Source organism: Tenrec ecaudatus, chromosome 5, assembly GCF_050624435.1.
Source record: "Tenrec ecaudatus isolate mTenEca1 chromosome 5, mTenEca1.hap1, whole genome shotgun sequence".
NCBI lineage: Eukaryota > Metazoa > Chordata > Mammalia > Afrosoricida > Tenrecidae > Tenrec > Tenrec ecaudatus.
In genome coordinates this window covers 115478091-115495963 of record NC_134534.1, presented here as the reverse complement: position 1 = coordinate 115495963, position 17873 = coordinate 115478091, and the positions used below count along the sequence as shown (strand labels likewise).

At 39.2% G+C, this 17873-nt stretch overlaps 1 protein-coding gene across 5 annotated transcripts in view; it reads right to left on the bottom strand.

The window, feature by feature from the left end:
* The window catches only part of NAA35 (N-alpha-acetyltransferase 35, NatC auxiliary subunit), a 106252-nt gene that overhangs the window by 42004 nt on the left and 46375 nt on the right, over nucleotides 1–17873 (bottom strand). For all 5 annotated transcript variants that reach the window (XM_075549859.1, XM_075549861.1, XM_075549860.1 and 2 more), the window contains exons 7-8: nucleotides 143–209; nucleotides 17–60 (exon numbers count right to left, since the gene is read on the bottom strand). In XM_075549859.1, coding sequence (XP_075405974.1) covers nucleotides 17–60; nucleotides 143–209 — 111 coding nt within the window. The remainder of the gene's footprint in view (nucleotides 1–16; nucleotides 61–142; nucleotides 210–17873) is intronic.

The following is a 17873-nucleotide window of genomic DNA, read 5'->3' as shown; positions in this document are numbered from 1 at the left end:
GAAAATATATACATACCTTAACTCTTCTTTGCATATCATCTTCCACATCTTTTAGCATGCCTAGAAAGAAACACAATGATTTTTTAAAGGAAACCAATAAAAATGCAAAATTTGTGAACTGACTGTATATGAAGGGATTTACCTGTAACTCGAAGATCTGTCACACTGTTAGCCATTTTAAATCCGTAAGTCATTGACTGAAAATCTTCCTATACAGAAAATGAATAATTAGGATCCTGAATAGCACAACTTTCCATTATATTTCTTATAAAATCATTTTTTTAAAAAAATAGTAATGGAATGTCATCTTTATTGTCTACATACGAGGGAGCTTCAAAAAGTTTGCTGAAAATTGCTTTACTTTTTAATTTCTTTTCTTGTGAACTTTAAGAAGGCCCCTCGTACTGCTCTCATAAATCAAAGTTTTCCTTATATAGGTGTAATTTTAAAATGCCATATCCTGAAGTTGTCTCTCTCCTAATTCCAATTGCTGGTCCTCAGAGAATTTTAATAGACCTGCACTTAATAAGTTCATTTTCAAAGAGTAATACTACTACTCTTAATAATATAGTAATAATTATAGTAATAATAATTTCACATAGTAATAGTTCACACATAATAGTTTCTCATTTACCCATGAACAGTCAATAGATAATAATTACTGTTGGATGACCGGGTTATGACAAAATTCGTGCCTGTTTACACACAGTTGGGCTACAAAGGTTAAGACTTATCAAAGAGAATTAAAAGTGACAAAATCACATTCCCACTTATTCACATCTAGTTCTCTAAACCTGCCAGTCCATTTAAATCATGGATGAGTCATTACCAAATTAAGTGGCTTGCTAGCCTTCCTTTGAAGAATATGAGTTTTGTTATCTGGTTGATTGAATTAAGAAATCAAAAGCCCCATTAGAGGAATATTTCAACCTGAATAAAATATAAGTTGCAGCTTCAGAAAGTTTGTGGGAAAATAGAGTGGAAAGATAACAGAATTTTTCCATGAACTTCACTTTGTATACATAAGCGCAATTTAATGAAGTAGTAGTCACAGAAATGTCATAAATACAGTAAAAAATTGGTTCTGAGCAGGAAAAAAACAACTGAGTACACATTTCTTAATCAAGTACCCTAACTAACAGAAAAAAGCCACTACGTGTCTGGCCTCATAGAACGCAATTAAAGGTATTATATGCCTCATGGATTAGGTGTTTTGAAATTTTTGCATTGGGTTATAAAGTTAGAAGTTCAGACTCTATACTGAGACATCAAATAGGATATATCAAAATTTTAAAATCATTTTATTGGGGGCTTGTACAATCCTTATCACATCCATACATCATCCATTGTGTCAAGCACACTTGTATATTTGTTGCCGTCATCATTCTCAAAACATTTGCCTTCTACTTAAGCCCTTAATATCGGCTCCTTACTTCCCCCCTATGAACCGTTCATAATTCAGAAATTATTATTTTGTCATATGTTAAACTGTCTGAAGTGTACTCCCGCCCAGTTCTCTGCTGTCCTTCCCCTAGGAAGGAGGGTTTATGTAGATTCTTGTCTTCAGTTCCCTTTCCACCACACATTCCCTTCACCCTCCTGGAATACCCACCCTCATCGCTGGTCCTGAAGGGGTCATCTGTCTTGGATTCCCTGTTTCCAGTTGCTGTCTGTACCAGTGTACATCCTCTGGCTAGCTACATTTTTAAGGTGGATTTGGGATCATGATAGTGGGGGGGGGCAGGAAGCATTTAAGAACTAGAGGAAAGCTGTATGTTTCATCATTGCTACCCTGCACCCTGACTAGCTTATCTCTTCCCCACACCCTTCAGTAAGGGGGTGTCCACTTGCCTACCGATGGGCTTTGAGTCTCCACTCTGCACTCACCCTCATATATAATGGTATGAGTTTTTTTGTTCTTTGATGCTGGATACCTGATCCCTTCGATAGTCCATGGTCACAAAGGCTGGTGTGCTTCTTCCATGTGGGCTTTGTTGCTTCTGAGCTAAATGGCCGCTTGTTTATCTTCAAGCCTTTAAAGACCCCAGATGGTATATCTTTTGATAGCCGGGCACCATCGGCTTTCTTAACAACAACGGCTTTCTTAACCACGTTTGTCTTCAGTGATCATATCGGGAAATGTGGGAAACAGAAGGATTTCTCCCAAGTTGTCTCCCCCAACTATGTGCCAAACTTAGCTGCTTGTGAATAACTATACACTTGGAGGTCATCAGTAGATCAGGGGTCATTCTCCCTAAGAATTATCACCCATCTAGACCAAGCAGACACCACTGTATATCCCCAAGTAGGGCCCACTCCCTTCTGATAAGGATCTTAGTTGTCTGTTTCCTTGTAGGAGACACCAGAGAGGTCAAACCTGCCCAAGGATGACCAAGGTTAGGCTGCCATCCTAAATCTAGAATCTGCCCATCTTGTCACATGTATACCCCAATCCCTCCTCTTCCTATTGCGTGTATTTCGCTAGACCACCCCCTCTCATTGCTCTATAACCTACAGCACAGCCCCTTCCTGTGACGTGGGTCCTGTCCTGTAATTATGGGGCTTGCATGTCCCCAGAGAATATAAAAGCCCGGGCTAGCATTAAATCTCTCTCTCTCTCTCCACATGGACCACCAAGCGGGGCTGAGGTGACCATGCTACCATGAATCGTGTCTGACTCCATTTATTTCAGTACTTCTATCTCTCATGCTCTCTAAAACTTTACTATGATCTTTACTTATTATCGCTGTACAATTGCGCCTACCGGACCCATAATGATGTGATAGGGGCTGGCTTCCCCTGACAGGGAAGATGAGTACGCACTGATATGATTTTTTGTTCTATGATGTCTGATAACTGGTCCCTTCTATACCTCGTGGTCACACAGCTGGTGTGCTTCTTCCATGTGGGCTTTAATGTTTTTCAGCTAGATGGCCCCATGTTTATCTGCAAGCCTTTAAGACCCCAGAGAGGGTAGCTCAAATTTTACAAGTCCCCAAAGTAACTGGATGCTCACCAGGTTAGGGAACCTGGACCTAACTCCTCTCATTTTCCAACACTACATTATCAAATCTAACAAAAAACCTTGTTGACTTTATAATCTAATTCTATCTCTAATCTAAAACCTTCTCTCTCCTTTCACAGTTCGCTCTAGCTCTAGTAAACACCATAACTCACTGGAACTTCTATAACCACCTCCATATGGGTCCTCCCACTTGCCTATTATAATTTATTCTCCCCCTGTAAGCCAAAGAGATAGTGCTAAAAATCAGTCATGTCACTTCCCTACTAAAACACAATCATTTGTTGCCTCACAGTAAATTCCTTTATCCTAGTGGTCTAGAAAGCATCCATCATGTGCCAGCCCTGGCCTCCTCTTTAACCTCATTTTCCCACCACTCTTCATGTTCACTGCCTTCCTATTGTTCTGCAAAAATCCCAAGCACAGTGTCTTGTTGGGGCTTCTGCATTTCCTTGTCCCACCTAAGAAATAGTTTTTCTTAAACATTATTTACAAGGCCCCAATCCCTTAATAATCCCAGCCTCTGCTCCAATGTAAATTCCTCCTATAGGTTCTTCCTGTACAATGTTAAAACAGCAGCCTCTACTATTTATTGCTTTATCCTGTTTTACTTTTCTTCATGGAATTTCCTATCTATTTGTGAAATTTCCATGATTATCCAAATGAAGATTTCAAGAAAGCACTTACATCTGAAAGTCAGGGGTTGAATCAGGACTAGCTATATAAATTAACACTTCATTAGCATATAGTTGATACTAGAAAGCACAGAACAAGACTCAATCAATCTAAAAAAAGAGTATAGAGAAGAGGTGGTACCTAAAATGACCCCACCATCTAGAAGAGTAAGTGAAGGAGAGAGGCTAATCAAGTGACTGTGCTGTCATGAAACTGAAAAGAAAAAAGTATTTCAAAGCATAGTTAATTGGGTATAATGATGCAATGGAAAAGCAGGGGTGAGAGAACTGGATTTAGCCAGACTTGTAACATTTATGTTCCTGTTAGGTCACTATTTATGGTATGGTGGAGAATAATGTTGAACTAAAATGGGAAAGGAGAGACAATAGAATAGGCAAGTGAGATTAAATGAAATCGTAGAAATAAAAAGACAATGGCATAAAGGAAATACTAGTTTTTTCTTGTATTTTATTATAAGTGACATTAAACTATACTTATATGCCAACAGAATACTAATATGAAGGAGAGGCTGATAATGTGATTTAAAAGAAGAGTAGTAGGTAAAAGGATCGAACTAGGAATGCAAGAAGGGGGATTCAGTTTGGATTTTTTCTTTTAATTTTATTCGGGACTCATACAACTCTTCTCACAATCCATACATACATCAATTGTATAAAGCACATCTGTGCATGCTTTGCACTAATCATTTTCAAAGCATTTGCTCTCCACGTAAGGCCTTTACATCAAGTCCTTTTTTCCCCTCCTTCCCCTCTTCCCTCATGAGCTCTTGATAATTTATAAATTATTATTTTGTCATATCTTGGCCTATCCAGTGTCTCCCTTCACCCCCTTTTCTGTTGTCTGTCCCCTAGGAAGGAGGTCACATGTAGATCCTTGTAATCGGTTCCCTCTTTCCAACCTATTCACCCTCTACCCTCCCAGTATCGCCACTCACACCCTTGGTCCTGAAGGGATCATCCACCCTGGATTCCCTGTGCCTCCAGCTCCTATCTGCACCAGTGTACAACCTCTGCTCTATCCTTGCAAGGTAGAATTCAGATCATGGTAGTGGGCTGAGAGGAAGCATTTAGGAACTGGAGGAAAGTTGTATTCTTCATCGGTGCTACATCGCACCCTGACTGACTCATCTCCACCTCTAGATCCCTCTGTGAGGGGAACTCCAGTGGCCGACAAATGGGCTTTGGATCTCCACTCTGCATTTCCCCCTTCATTCACTATGGTAAGATTTTTTTCTTTTTTGATGCCTTATACTTCATCCCTTCGACACCTCGTGATTGCACAGGCTGGTGTGCTTCTCCCATGTGAGCTTTGATGCTTCTGAGCTAGATGGCCGCTTGTTTACCTTCAGCCTTTAAGACCCCAGACACGATCTATTTTGATAGCCGAGCACCATCAGCTTTCTTCGCCACATTTGCTTATGCACCCGTTTGTCCTCAGCGATCATATCATGGAGGTGTGCACCCAATGAGAAGATTTTTTGTTCTTTGATGCCTGATAAATGATCCCTTCGGAACCACGTGATCATACAGGCTGGTGTGTTGCATTTGGATTCTTACAAGAACACTTTGATTTTAACACTATAGAAAAGGCAGAAAGTGATGTAGACACCAAGAAAGATGTTAGCACCTTTGACAGCGACAAGATGGGGAATTTCGAATTACACTTTATCTGACATAACGTTTCAGTAAACAGTAAACGTAATGTGAAGAGTTGGGATAGAGGTCTCAGAAGCAAAAAATGTTGAAAAGTCACCCTTGAGACTGGAAAAGTGACCCAGTGCCCCAAGGTGTGAATGCAACATTCCGGCGTGGAGTAGGGAATCAGTAGAAATGTCTGGGGAACTGGCCCCAGTACCAAATACTAAGTGGACACCTGCTCCTCCCCTCAGAAGAACTTATTTCAAAGGACGGCACTGAATCTGCACCTCCGGGAGAGGGAAATATGTGATCGGAGCACACGAGAGCAGATGAAGGGGGAAGAGGAGAGAGTGAAGCACATCTTATCCCACCAGGCCTTGAGGACAATGACCCCAATTAGAGCAGCCAGTCCAGAGAGGACCACATGGCCAGCCCCACTATGTGACATGACGCCCCTCACTGACCCATGGCCCTGCGAGGAACAGAACTGGAGACACAGTGCGGGAATTGCGGCCAACCTGATCCTACTACACCAAGGGAAAGAAAGCACTGTGAGAGTGCAGCAGAACAGCAAGGGAATGGAGCGGCAAGATCTCCAGGGAATGCTGAAGGTGGGCTTTGGGGCCAGGAAGTGGTGCCCCAACAGACTGAACTGGAAAACACTCCTAAAGGCCAACAAATGATCCTTGAACTAACTACAAGCTTTTCTTTCTTGTTGTGTTTTGTTTTGTTCTTTGTCAGTGGTTTGTTGTTATTGTTGCTTTGTTGTATATTGTTGCTTGGTTTTTCTCTGTCTTGTTTTTGTGCATGTTATTATCTCCACAGGTCTGTCTAAATAAGACCAGCTGGATAAACAATCTGGAGGAGAAAACAACGGACTGATAGTTCTGCATGGACATGGGAGAGGGGGAGGTTGGGGGAAAGGAACTGGTGTTAACAAACCCAGGGACAAGGGAACAACGAGTGATCCAAACTGGTGGTGAGGTGGGTGTGAGAGGCCTGGTAGGGCATGATCAAGGGTAATGTAACCAAGAGGTATTGCTGAAACCCAGGTGGGGAAAGAGCATGATAGTGGGACAAAAGGAAAGTTAAGGGAAATCGAGGAAAGAGCTGGGAGGCAAAGGGCATTTATAGAGATCTAGATAAAGACATGCATATATGCAAACATATTTATAATGAGGATAGGGGAATAGATCTATGTACCTATATTTATAGGTTTTTTGTATTAAGTTAGCAGATGGACATTGGGCCTCCACTCAAGTACTCCCTCAATGCAAGAATACTTCCTTCTATTAAATTGGTAGTCTATGATGCTCACCCTCCCGACACAACTGCTGAAGACAAAGCGGGTGAATAAGTAAATTGGTGAAGAAAGCTGATGGCACCCAGCTATCAAAAGATATAGTGTCTCAGGTCTTAAAAGGCTTGAAGGTAAACAAGCAGCCAAGTAGCTCAGAAGCAACAAAGCCCACATGGGAGAACACACCATATCATTGGGTGCACACCTCCATGATACGATCACTGAGGACACCTCTCTGGTGCCTCCTACAAGGAAACAGACAACTAAGATCCTTATCAGAAGGGAGTGGGCCCTACTTGTGGGATAAACAGTGATGTCTACTTCGTCTAGGTGGCTGATAGTTCTTAGGGTGAATGACCCCTGATCTACTGATGACCTCCAAGTGTATAGTCATTCGCAAGCAGCTAAGTTTGGCGCATATTTGGGGGACACAACTTGGGAGAAATCCTTCTGTTTCCCACACTTCCCGATATGATCACTGAAGACAAACGTGTGCATAAGCAAATGTGGTTAAAAAAGCCGATGGTGCCCACCAATCAAAAGATATAGGGTCTGGGGTCTTAAAGGCTTGAAGATAAACAAGCGGCCATCTAGCTCAGAAGCAACAAAGTCCACATGGAAGAAGCACACCAGCCTGTGCAATCACGAGGTGTCGAAGAGATCAGGGATAAGGCATCATCAGAACAAAACAATCTTACCACAGTGAATGAAGAGGGAAGTGCAGAGTGGAGACCCAAAGCCCATTTGTCAGTCACTGGAGATCCCCTTGCAGAGGGGTCTAGGGGAGGAGACGAGCCAGTCAAGGAGCAATATAGCAACAACGAAAAATACAGCTTTCCTCTAGTTCTTAAATGCGCCCCGCCCCTCCCCACACTATCATGATCTAAACTCTACCTTGCAAGTCTGGCTAGACCAGAGGATTTACATTGGTACAGATAGGAACTGGAAACACAGGAAATCCACAGCAGATGATACGTTCAGGACCATCGGTGTGCATGGCGGTATTGGGAAAGTAGAGGGAGAGTGGGTTGGAAAGAGGGAACCAATTACAAGGAAAAAATGAGGAGCTAATGCCAGGGGCTTAAGCGGAGAGCAAATGTTTTGAGAATCATGAGAGCAATGAATGTACAGATGTGCTTTACACAATTGATGTATGTATGGATTGTGATAAGAGTTGTATGCGACCCTAATAAAACGATTGAAAGAAATAAATGAAAATAAAATGAAACATTAAAAAAAAGCGTGATTTCCGCGCTAGACCACTGAAAGGATGACATAAGCAAAATGAGCGAATTGTTAACTGGCAATATGTGTGAAGTGAAAATCTCAAGGGAAACAAAGTGCAGTAAAAATAAGAATATCAGAAAAAATCACAACATGGCAGTGACCAAAAGGTAGTATGCTTGAAATCAGAATTTCAGGAGAAGATAAAAGATTAGTGGGGAAATATTTTGTTTATTTATTAACTGAACCATTTATTCCTAAATCAATACATGATAGCTAATACCGACTAAATACTGAGGATATAGTCATACAGTTAAAAGTCCTGTCACTATGGAGCCTACTGCTTGGTGAGAAGTAAGGCATCTTAACAGGTAAAGAATGAATTCTTTATACTATAGGATCTTTAAAACAACACTGCCAAAACATAATTAACAGCAGGTTATCAGAGATATTTAGATTTCTATAGACCACAGCATTTAAAATAACTGCAATCCTGCAAGGAGGGCATTAAAATAATAAGTACATGGTAGTTCCTGCCCATCATTCATTGGGCACTCTTTAAGGCAAGAGATCCAAACCAAAGTCCAATGATTGCCAGTACTATACCCTTGGGATAACAATCATCTACTTCTCACACTACGAAGTTTCAGCCTTATAAAGTCCAAGGACTACAGGTAAGTTTGAGGTAAAGCCCAGTTCTTTTTGTGTGGCCTATGAAGGATGTTGTATGCCTTGAAAGGACAGAGTCTAAAGTCCCAAGAGCTGGATAGAAAGTAGGTTTTGTTTTTCTTTTTAAAATCATTTTATTGGGAGCTCGTACAACTCTTATCAAAATCCATACACATCCACTGTGTCAAGCACAATTGTACAGTTGTTGTCATCATCATTCTCAAAACATTTGCTTTCTACTTGAGCCCTTGGTATGAAGCTCCTCGTTTTCCCCCTCCCTCCCCACACCCCCTCTGTCACAAACTCTTGATAATTTATAAATTATTACTTTGTCATGTCTTACACTGTTCAACGTCTCCCTTCACCCACTTTTCTGTTGTCCATCTCCCTTCTAATTAGGAACTTTATACCAGGTATAACATTCTAGGAATTTTCCCCTGATGGGAGGTTGGCTCCTTGTTTTCCTGCCAATATAAATATATTTGCCTTCTCTGAGACATGCATGCTCTCTTCCTTCCATCTTGACTTGAAATTCCAATAAAGTTCACTCATCATTCTGCTAAGTGTGTCTGTTGGTTTGGTGTGACCTTACCACAATTTTGTATGGCAGTTAATTTAATGGTCATCTCGCTCTCCTCCAATCTTAAAAAAAAAACAACAGATCTCCGCTGTCAAAGTGCTTTTGTAAGACATACATATAGATTGGGTGATGTATGGTTTATGGATGGTTAGCACGCTATAAGTTGCTTGGCAGACACAGTTAGCAGAAGTATGCCTTCATCTTGGTTTTTACCCTTATGGTAGTGGGCTGTTACAATTGACTAAATCAATGACTTTATCAACAGAATTGCCTTATCCCCCAAGGGAGATGATGTGAAAGTTCTCTAACATAATAAAATGACAATGAAATCCCTAATGTGAACCACATACATATATGGATTTTGAGCTGCCCTTAATTTTAGTACCAATCTAAGAACAATTAATTCTTATGATATGGCCCTGATGAGACTCACGCTCATAAAAAGATCCCTGAAGATATGGGTGCTATTGCTATAGCTAAGTGTGGTAAAGAAACTAGATGGTGACCAGCTATCAGAAAGAATAGCTTTTCTGGGGTCTTAAAGGCTTGTCTTTAAAAAGCAGGCAATCTAAGTGAGGCATCAACCAAGTCTACATAAAAGCACACCAGCCTGTGCAAGGATTATAAATACCACAATCCAAATCCAAAGGAAGGAATGATATCAGAGCTTAAATTGTGAACACTTGGTTTGCAGAAGGAAATGGACAACAGTGGAAGCCCAAAACTAATTTGCAGGACCCACACATAGATTAATCCTCCATTGAACCCTCTCTGACCATAGTTGAGGGAAGTAAGTAGCCTTATTATCAAACAGAGATCACTGTAAACACGGTTATACTAGATATAGTTAGGTTAAAATGTAGTAACTTATTTGATGCCCCTCTTTTGACTCACTTAAAAGTTTCAGTTTTAAAGAAAAAGGTAAACAGGAAATATTCATGGATTAAATTTAACACCTTATCATCTAATCACTTTTTGACCCGTTTCAAATTTGTTCCACTTTTTAATATTTTACACGTTTTTATTGAGGTTTTCTCTATTTTATTTTGTTTTTGTTGTCAGTATATTTGGGGCGGTTCCCTTGGTTATTTTTGTACATTTTCTTTGGTATATAAAATCCAGGATAAGTTTAGAGACAATAACTGATTAACGGCTTTTGCTGGTATGGCAGGAGAGGCTGGGAGGAAATGGGGGCCTAATAACAATAATGAGTACAAGAAAGAAGAAAATGTTCTAAAACTGATTGTAGTGATGACTGTACAACTCCTCTTGGTATGAATGAACAAGTGAATTATATGTTATATGGATTATGTGCCAAGAAAACTTTAATAGTAAAATAATTATAATCATAACTAAAAAGTACAGTCATTGCCTGTACTGAGAATGTGATTCCATTAAAATAATCTTGATTATATTAAAAATATTCTAATTTTTTAAATGTTAATATCTTATAGAACTTTGCAATTAAGATCTATCAGTTGAAATTTACTACTGCTTTAAAATGAGTCCTGGTGGGTGAGTGGGCTATGGAGAACAAACTTTATGCGCTTGTAAACATTTACAGCTGAGGGAAGCGGGAGCAGCTGATAACTGTGTAATCCCCATCAAGGGGAGCGAACAACAGGATTATACATAAATGGATATACTGAATGGTTTAAGATGTTCACAAAGAATAAATAAATAAGAATTCTGGTGGGAAGGAGAAGGAAGGAAGGAGATAAAAGGGAGCTGTTATCAAGGAGTTCAAGAAGAAATTGTTTTGAAATTGACATTGGTAGCAATTGTACAATACTACATGATGTGATTGAAATATGGAGTATTATGATAATTCAAGAGCTCCCAATAAAATAAAATAATAAAAATCCATAGGGGCAGTTCTACTCTGTCCTATAGGATTCCTAGAGTCAGAATTGACGCAATCACAATGAGTTTGGATTTTGAATTGCTTTAAAAATTTACATCAAGATTTTAAGGGTTCCTGGAATGATTTACGTCAATAAATCAAATTTGAATACTTTTTACAGACTAGATACTGGGTAACACTGAAAGGGTCCAAGCAGGAATAAAACAAGCCCAATGATATTTATTTCAGATCAATACCTGAAATCTTAAAATGTTCATTAATAAGTGGCTAGTAATTTACTACATAGTGAAATACAAATAGTTAACTAACAGTTGTCATCAAGTTGATTCTGATATTAGGTAACCCTGTTAGACCAGAGCAGAAAGGTGCTCCATTAGATTTTCAATGGCTGATTATAGTGAAATGAAATGTCTTAACAAGTTGGCATAGTGGTTAAATGTTGAGCTGCTAACTGCCAAGATCAACTGTTCAAAACCACCCATCACATCACAGGAGAGACTTAGTCTTGGAAACCCATAGTAGTTCCACTCTCCTCTGCCCTGTAGGTCACTCTGAGTAGGAATAAACTAGATGACAGTGAATTCAATTTGAAAGTTATCTATGCCTCTGTTAACTTCCTTCCACCTAACAATTTTGGGGGATCCTGTAAACAGGGTCTGTTAAACACTAGCAGAGGGGAATTGATCAGTTTTAGTTGCCATCATTTAGACAACCATTTCAGACAGAGAGAATCCGGGGACCATCAACGAACCAGCACCATCAGAGCATGTTTGAGATCCCTGCCTCAAGTGGTAGAGGTCAAGACCAGTGGCATCAGAGGCAGCAGCATGCACAAACCATGGGACTAAGCAAAGGGGTCAAACTGAGACAGAGACCTGAGTGCATTAGATACTGCATTAGATAATGAAGGGAAGTGTCAGGTGGGCTTCCTGGCCCACATCATGTAACTGAGAAGCTGAGAAACAGAAGGCATAGCTGCTGGCTGAGAAGAGGCACTTCTATATCCTTAAATGGCTTCTAACGCTGGCTTATGGTAAGTAACCTGTCAATTTCCCTATTAAATTCTATAATAGTAATGTCTGCGAGTTCTGTGTGGCCACTACAAAGGGTTTCAAACTCAGCAGAAAAGCAGTGTCTTGGGAGGAATGGCTGGTCTAATAGGGTAAAAGGATGGAGAGTGGAAACACGCTTGATCTCTGCCTGTGGCTAATGGCCTTGCACTGGTAGCTGGAGTTGTCAGATATGGCCAAGTTGATTTCTCACTGAATTTTCTAAAATAAATCGTTTTCTTCTGAGGGGCTATTAGTGAACATAAACCTTTAACCTTTTGATTAGCAACCAAGTGTGTTAACACTTTCAAAAACTCTTAATAATCGCTAACATTTGTTAAGTGTTTACTTTGTGCCAGACATTGTGTAAACAGTTCACTTTTAGTCATTAATCCTCACAATAATGATTTAAGGTGAGTATATTACAAACTACATTGTATAGATCAGGAAACTGAGGCAAAGAAAGATTCCATTCCCCCCAAAAAAATTTAGTGATAGAGCTGGAAAACAAAGGTGGTCTCATTCCCCAGAGGATGTACATTTTTAGGTTTTCACTTTTATTTCGAAAACATTTCAGATTACAAGTTACAAAAGTTGTAAAAAGAACACATTTCTTCTCACATTCCTCAATTATATTAATATCTTGTCACATTTGCACTGTACTTTTTTTGTTCTGAACTTTTCGATTAAATTGCAGAGATTCCTCTTATCGTCAATTTATTTTCCTAAAATCAAAAACATTCTTATACATAGTACAATAATTGAAATCAGAAAATAAATCCCTTCATGTACTCTATAAACATTTAAATTTCCTCTATTGTTACTACTATCATTTAGAATATTCTAAGACAAAGTTATTTTGTAGTACGTACCTCATCGCAAATTTATTCTATGTTTGCTCGTGATTAAATTCAAGTTATGTGCACATATAAAGACACAGCACCTTGTGAAAGCTTTGTGTCAGGAGGCATACAGTGCTGATCTGGCTCACTGTTAAGTAATGTTAACTCATCACTTGGGGGAAAATACTTTGATATGGCATATCTTGTGTTTCATACCTTTGTGTACTACTTTTAGTAACCCTTGATGATATTTATCTAAAACAATGATTTAGAGTCCAAATGAACTATGAGTTGACATTTTCGTCTGTTCAGGAAGTTGACAGAAGTGCAGACTGAGGTTTGTCGCCAATTAATATTTCACTTTTTTTGAAACAAGAAAACCACTCGTACACTTGAGTTGTTCCCATAGCACTGTCCTTGTAAACTGTGTTCAACATCACAACAATTTCTGCAGCATTTTTCCTGAGCAGGAAACAAAACTTCATAGCCACAGTTTCTCTTACATTGGCTCTCAAAAAATAAGGTTTGCATGAAATTTCCTTTATGAAAAAACTCACTGTTACCAGAGAACCTTCCCAGGTGACACCAGAGGGTCCACTAACTCACAGTGAGTTGCTCGATGCTTGCCTAGAGGGAAAAATGTATATACTACTAAAGCACCATTCTGCCTAGCTCAATTCTTGGATTTTTTTGGGGGGTGGGTGGGAACCCTCATATTTTGGACAGAGTTAAAAGATTTATTCTGAGTGACATGAGAATGCTCTGCAAGGTTTTGTTCAAAGAGTGACAAGATCAAATTTTTGCCTTAAAAGGATTACTCTAATTGATGAATGCAGGAGAACTAGTAATCAAATTAAGACATCACTGAGGAAGCTACCATCAGAATACAGAGGGTAGTGCTTGCAATAGGATTTATTGTTAAAGAAAATGACAATGGCCAGACTCTAGAATCCTACAGTAGAGCAGAAAGAAGTTTCTAAGACTTGTGTAGAGTGTAAAAAAGAAGTCCTCACTCAAAGATGCTGCTCAAAGCAAATGGAATTGCCACTGACTGAGATGATTAAGACTGAGAAAGGAATGGCAGGAGGGGTGAGGGTAGAAGATTAGTAGTTTTAGGTGTGTTATAATCAAGATGACTATTAAGCATCCAAATGGAGATAGCAAACAGGCACAAATGTATCATGAGAGTTCAGAGGCAAGGTGACGCCAACACAGCAATGTTTGGAATAGAAAAATGGAAAAAAAGGACTGAATGACAGATGGAGAAGAACATGACAATGAAGAGGTAAACAACAAGAGTGATTTTATAGAGGCCAACATGTGAAGAAATAGTTCTCCAAGGAAAGAGGGATTAACTGTGCCCACTGAAATAGATTTAGCAGTATGTCAGTTAGTGGTGACCTTGACCTCAGGGAACTAGCTATCTAGCAGGGGAACAGACTTGTGGGTGTATAGTCCCAATGCACAATGACTACAAATAGAGGTAACAGACATACATGTGATAATGGAATGAACACAACCATTAGCACTCAAACGTGAATACTATTGACAGAAAAATTAGACCGTGTTAATTACTAACAAAGACAAAAGATGTAAAATATTCCACGATAACTAGAAAATACAGAATCCAGCTAGACATAAGAATATCCTGAAGAAGAGCCAAGCGGAAAACAATTCTGTCTGAGGGAGGCAGGAGAATGGGATCCAAGTACAAAAGAGAAGTTAGACCTTAGAGAAAAAGCTTAAATAATTTAATCTTCTTCTGGAATGGATAAAGGACAATTTTTCAATATAATTTTGTGGGCTCTTTAGACTTTTTAAATTATAAAACAAAACACCACCAACCAAGAAAGTCATGCCTGACAGCAAATCTGTGCAGGGTTTTGGAGTCTGTAAGTATTTACAGGGGCAGATGGCTTCATTATTCTCCTGTGGGGTGGCTGGGAGGTTTGAACTGCTAAGTCTGCAGCTAGCAATCCAATGCTTACCTCATATACACCCTACAGTGAAGTCTTCAAACAACAAAAAGGAACAAGATCAGGTTACCTACATTTTAGAAAGATAACTAGTGGAGAATGCGCTATATGGAAAATACTGGGATAGAAAATGGGCAGAAATAGGGCTCAACCAATTTAGACATACCCGAGTAAACATTAGAACATACGCTAATTTTTAAAGAAAGGAAAAATAAAATGGGTGAATTAGAACAATAAGTCAAATAGGAAACATTTCTGTTAGAGTCCTAATAGGAACTTAACGGATGGCAGGCAAACATGCTGCTTTGGGTGTGTATCACTCTCCACAGTTGCACCAATCACCTTATCATCAGCATCAAGGTCCTTTCACAGGGGTCGTCCAGTTCATCACAGCAGCAAAATTACAGTGATGAAGTAGCAACGAAAATCATTTTATGGGGAAGGGGTAGCGGGAAGGGAGGGAAAAAAAAAAGAGGACCTGATGCAAAGGGCTTAAGTGGAGAGCAAGTGCTTTGAGAATGATGAGGGCAAAGAATGTACGGATGTGCTTTATACAATTGATGTATGTATGAATTGTGATAAGAGTTGTATGAGCCCCTAATAAAATGTAAAAAAAGAAAATGAAATGAAGAGAGGAGTTGCTGCGGGAGAGCAGTGGGCAAGGCTGGGGTATGACTCCCCAGCTCTGGCTTTGCCCCCTGTCATCGCTGCCTCAATCGTGTTGGAGCAGAAGCCTAAGGATGAAATGAAGACAGAGAACCCTCAAGACTATTGACCTCAGACATCTTTTGACCTTGGAACTAAACTCACTCCTAGAGGACCCCTTTCACACAAACTGGCTCTTAAAAATAAACAATATCACCTAAAAAGAAAAAGAAAATCATTTTATGGTTGGGGGTTCACCACAACATGAGGAACTATATGAAAGGGTGGCAGCATTAGGAAGGTTGAAAACCACTGTCCTAAAAGAACTCATTACATCATTACAACTCTTTTGAGACTCCCTTTTCAGGCATCAACACACAGAAAGACTACTTCAGAAGCTGTCCAAGTCGTCTCAATTATAAAAGCTGACAAAGGCTTAAAGTAAAGCAGAAATAATGAAAGAGGAAAGGAGGAAACATGCCCAAACATTTGCAAGGAAAACAAACAAAACATCTGGACCTATGGGTCACTTAATGCTCGCTGCCTGTTCTGTAGAATAAGAGATTATGTGATTTAGGTGCTATGTAATATCAAATCGCAAATTTATGGGAACATGTTTCCAACTGCTCCCTTTCCCTGCTGCTGCTGCTACTAGAGCTACTGGTAGAGGCAAAGAACAGGCACCAACCACAGGAAGAGTGTGAAGAAATGTGTAGAGTGAACAGAGCATGCCCAACTCCATCTGCTGTTCCATCTGCCTGCGCAGCAAGAACAGTTCAGCCTCACACTCTCCTGTCCAGAGAGTCTGCACCCAAAGTCCCATTCTCTGCCTCATATTCCTATGTCCCACCTATGGTCCAGTACTGAAGGAGTGTGAGTTTAAGTCTTTTAAAACCATTAGGGAAACTAGTAGACAAAAGGAGAGACGTGCTTTCCCCTCTAAAAAAAAAGAAAGAAAGAAAGAAAGAAAAGAAGTGGAACTACGTCATATAAGTGGTTGGATGTTGTCCAAGTGAACACTGAAAGAACTAGAACTCTAGTAGCAATACTTCCTTACTTACCCTCCCCTAGAAAGTGGGCTGGGATCCCCTTAAGTAAGTGTACTGCAGTTATGTAGGAGAAAACCCTTAGCGCTGGAGTGCACAGGGAATTTAACTGACACCTTAGTGGTTCAGAAAAACACCAATACATCACATGTACATAAATACATGATAGTGAGCAAGTAAGTGAAGAAGCAAATGAGAGATTTAAAAGCAATTAAAATGAATCGAGGTGAAGGATATATAGCAGTCTTTATGCTGTTACTGTAATTTCTCTGTAAGTTTGAAATTATAGCTAAACGAAAGCTTGAAAAAGATTCAAAAGAACAAATAGTTAATCTTCTCTTATACACCCAATGGTTAATCATCTTACAAACACATACACAAACACACATAAGTGCCTGTTTTCTCATTCATACTAACATGAAATGTCTATCCTTCTCAACAATGGGAAACGCAGTTTTATTTTCTATTTCTCTTGTGTGAGGCTAAGCATCTTTGGTACATTTAAGGTCAATTTACTTTCTGTGAACAATCTTCTTTTTAATAATTCATTCACACTTAAAATATTTCATCTTTCTGGAATTTATTATGTGAAATAATGATCAAGCAATTTTCAGGATGTTACCCAATGGTTCTACCACAAGTGAGTTGAATTCCTTCTCTGCTCCAGTGATACTTTAATGTTCTTTTTGGTGTACTGTGAGACTAAAAATATTGAAAACAATCTGCATTTCTTTTCTCAGTTATTGAACTCAAGCAAAAGAAACAATTTCATTCAAGAAGATACGATTTTTCATCACACTCATATCAAGTGAAACAGACAGCTAAAAAAACCAATGAATACACAGTACTAGATGGCATGTTATAAGTAACCCAACCATGCATTAAATTATATTAGGCTCGACAAAATAAGAATTTATAAATTATCAAGTGTTCATGAGGGAGGGGGAAAAATTAGGAGCTGATACTAAGGGCTCCAGTAGAAAGAAAATGTTTTGAGAATGATGAGGGCAACAAATGTACAAATGTGCTTGACACAATGGATGGATGTATGGATTGTGTTAAGAGTTGCACCATCCCCCCAATAAGATAATTTTTTAAAAAGAGAAATTATATTAGGTTCACTTTTCTTACACACATAATAGATACTTAAGAAAGCTTTATGACATAGAGCAAAATACTATACTCATAGTAGCTTTGCTTTCCTTAGTTTCCCTTTATCCAAAGATTGAAAATAAAGTAAAATTTATGAAAGGATTGAGGGCAAGGATTGTCTCTTTTATTTTCTTAGTGAATCTCTATACTGCCAAGAATATAATGGATCCT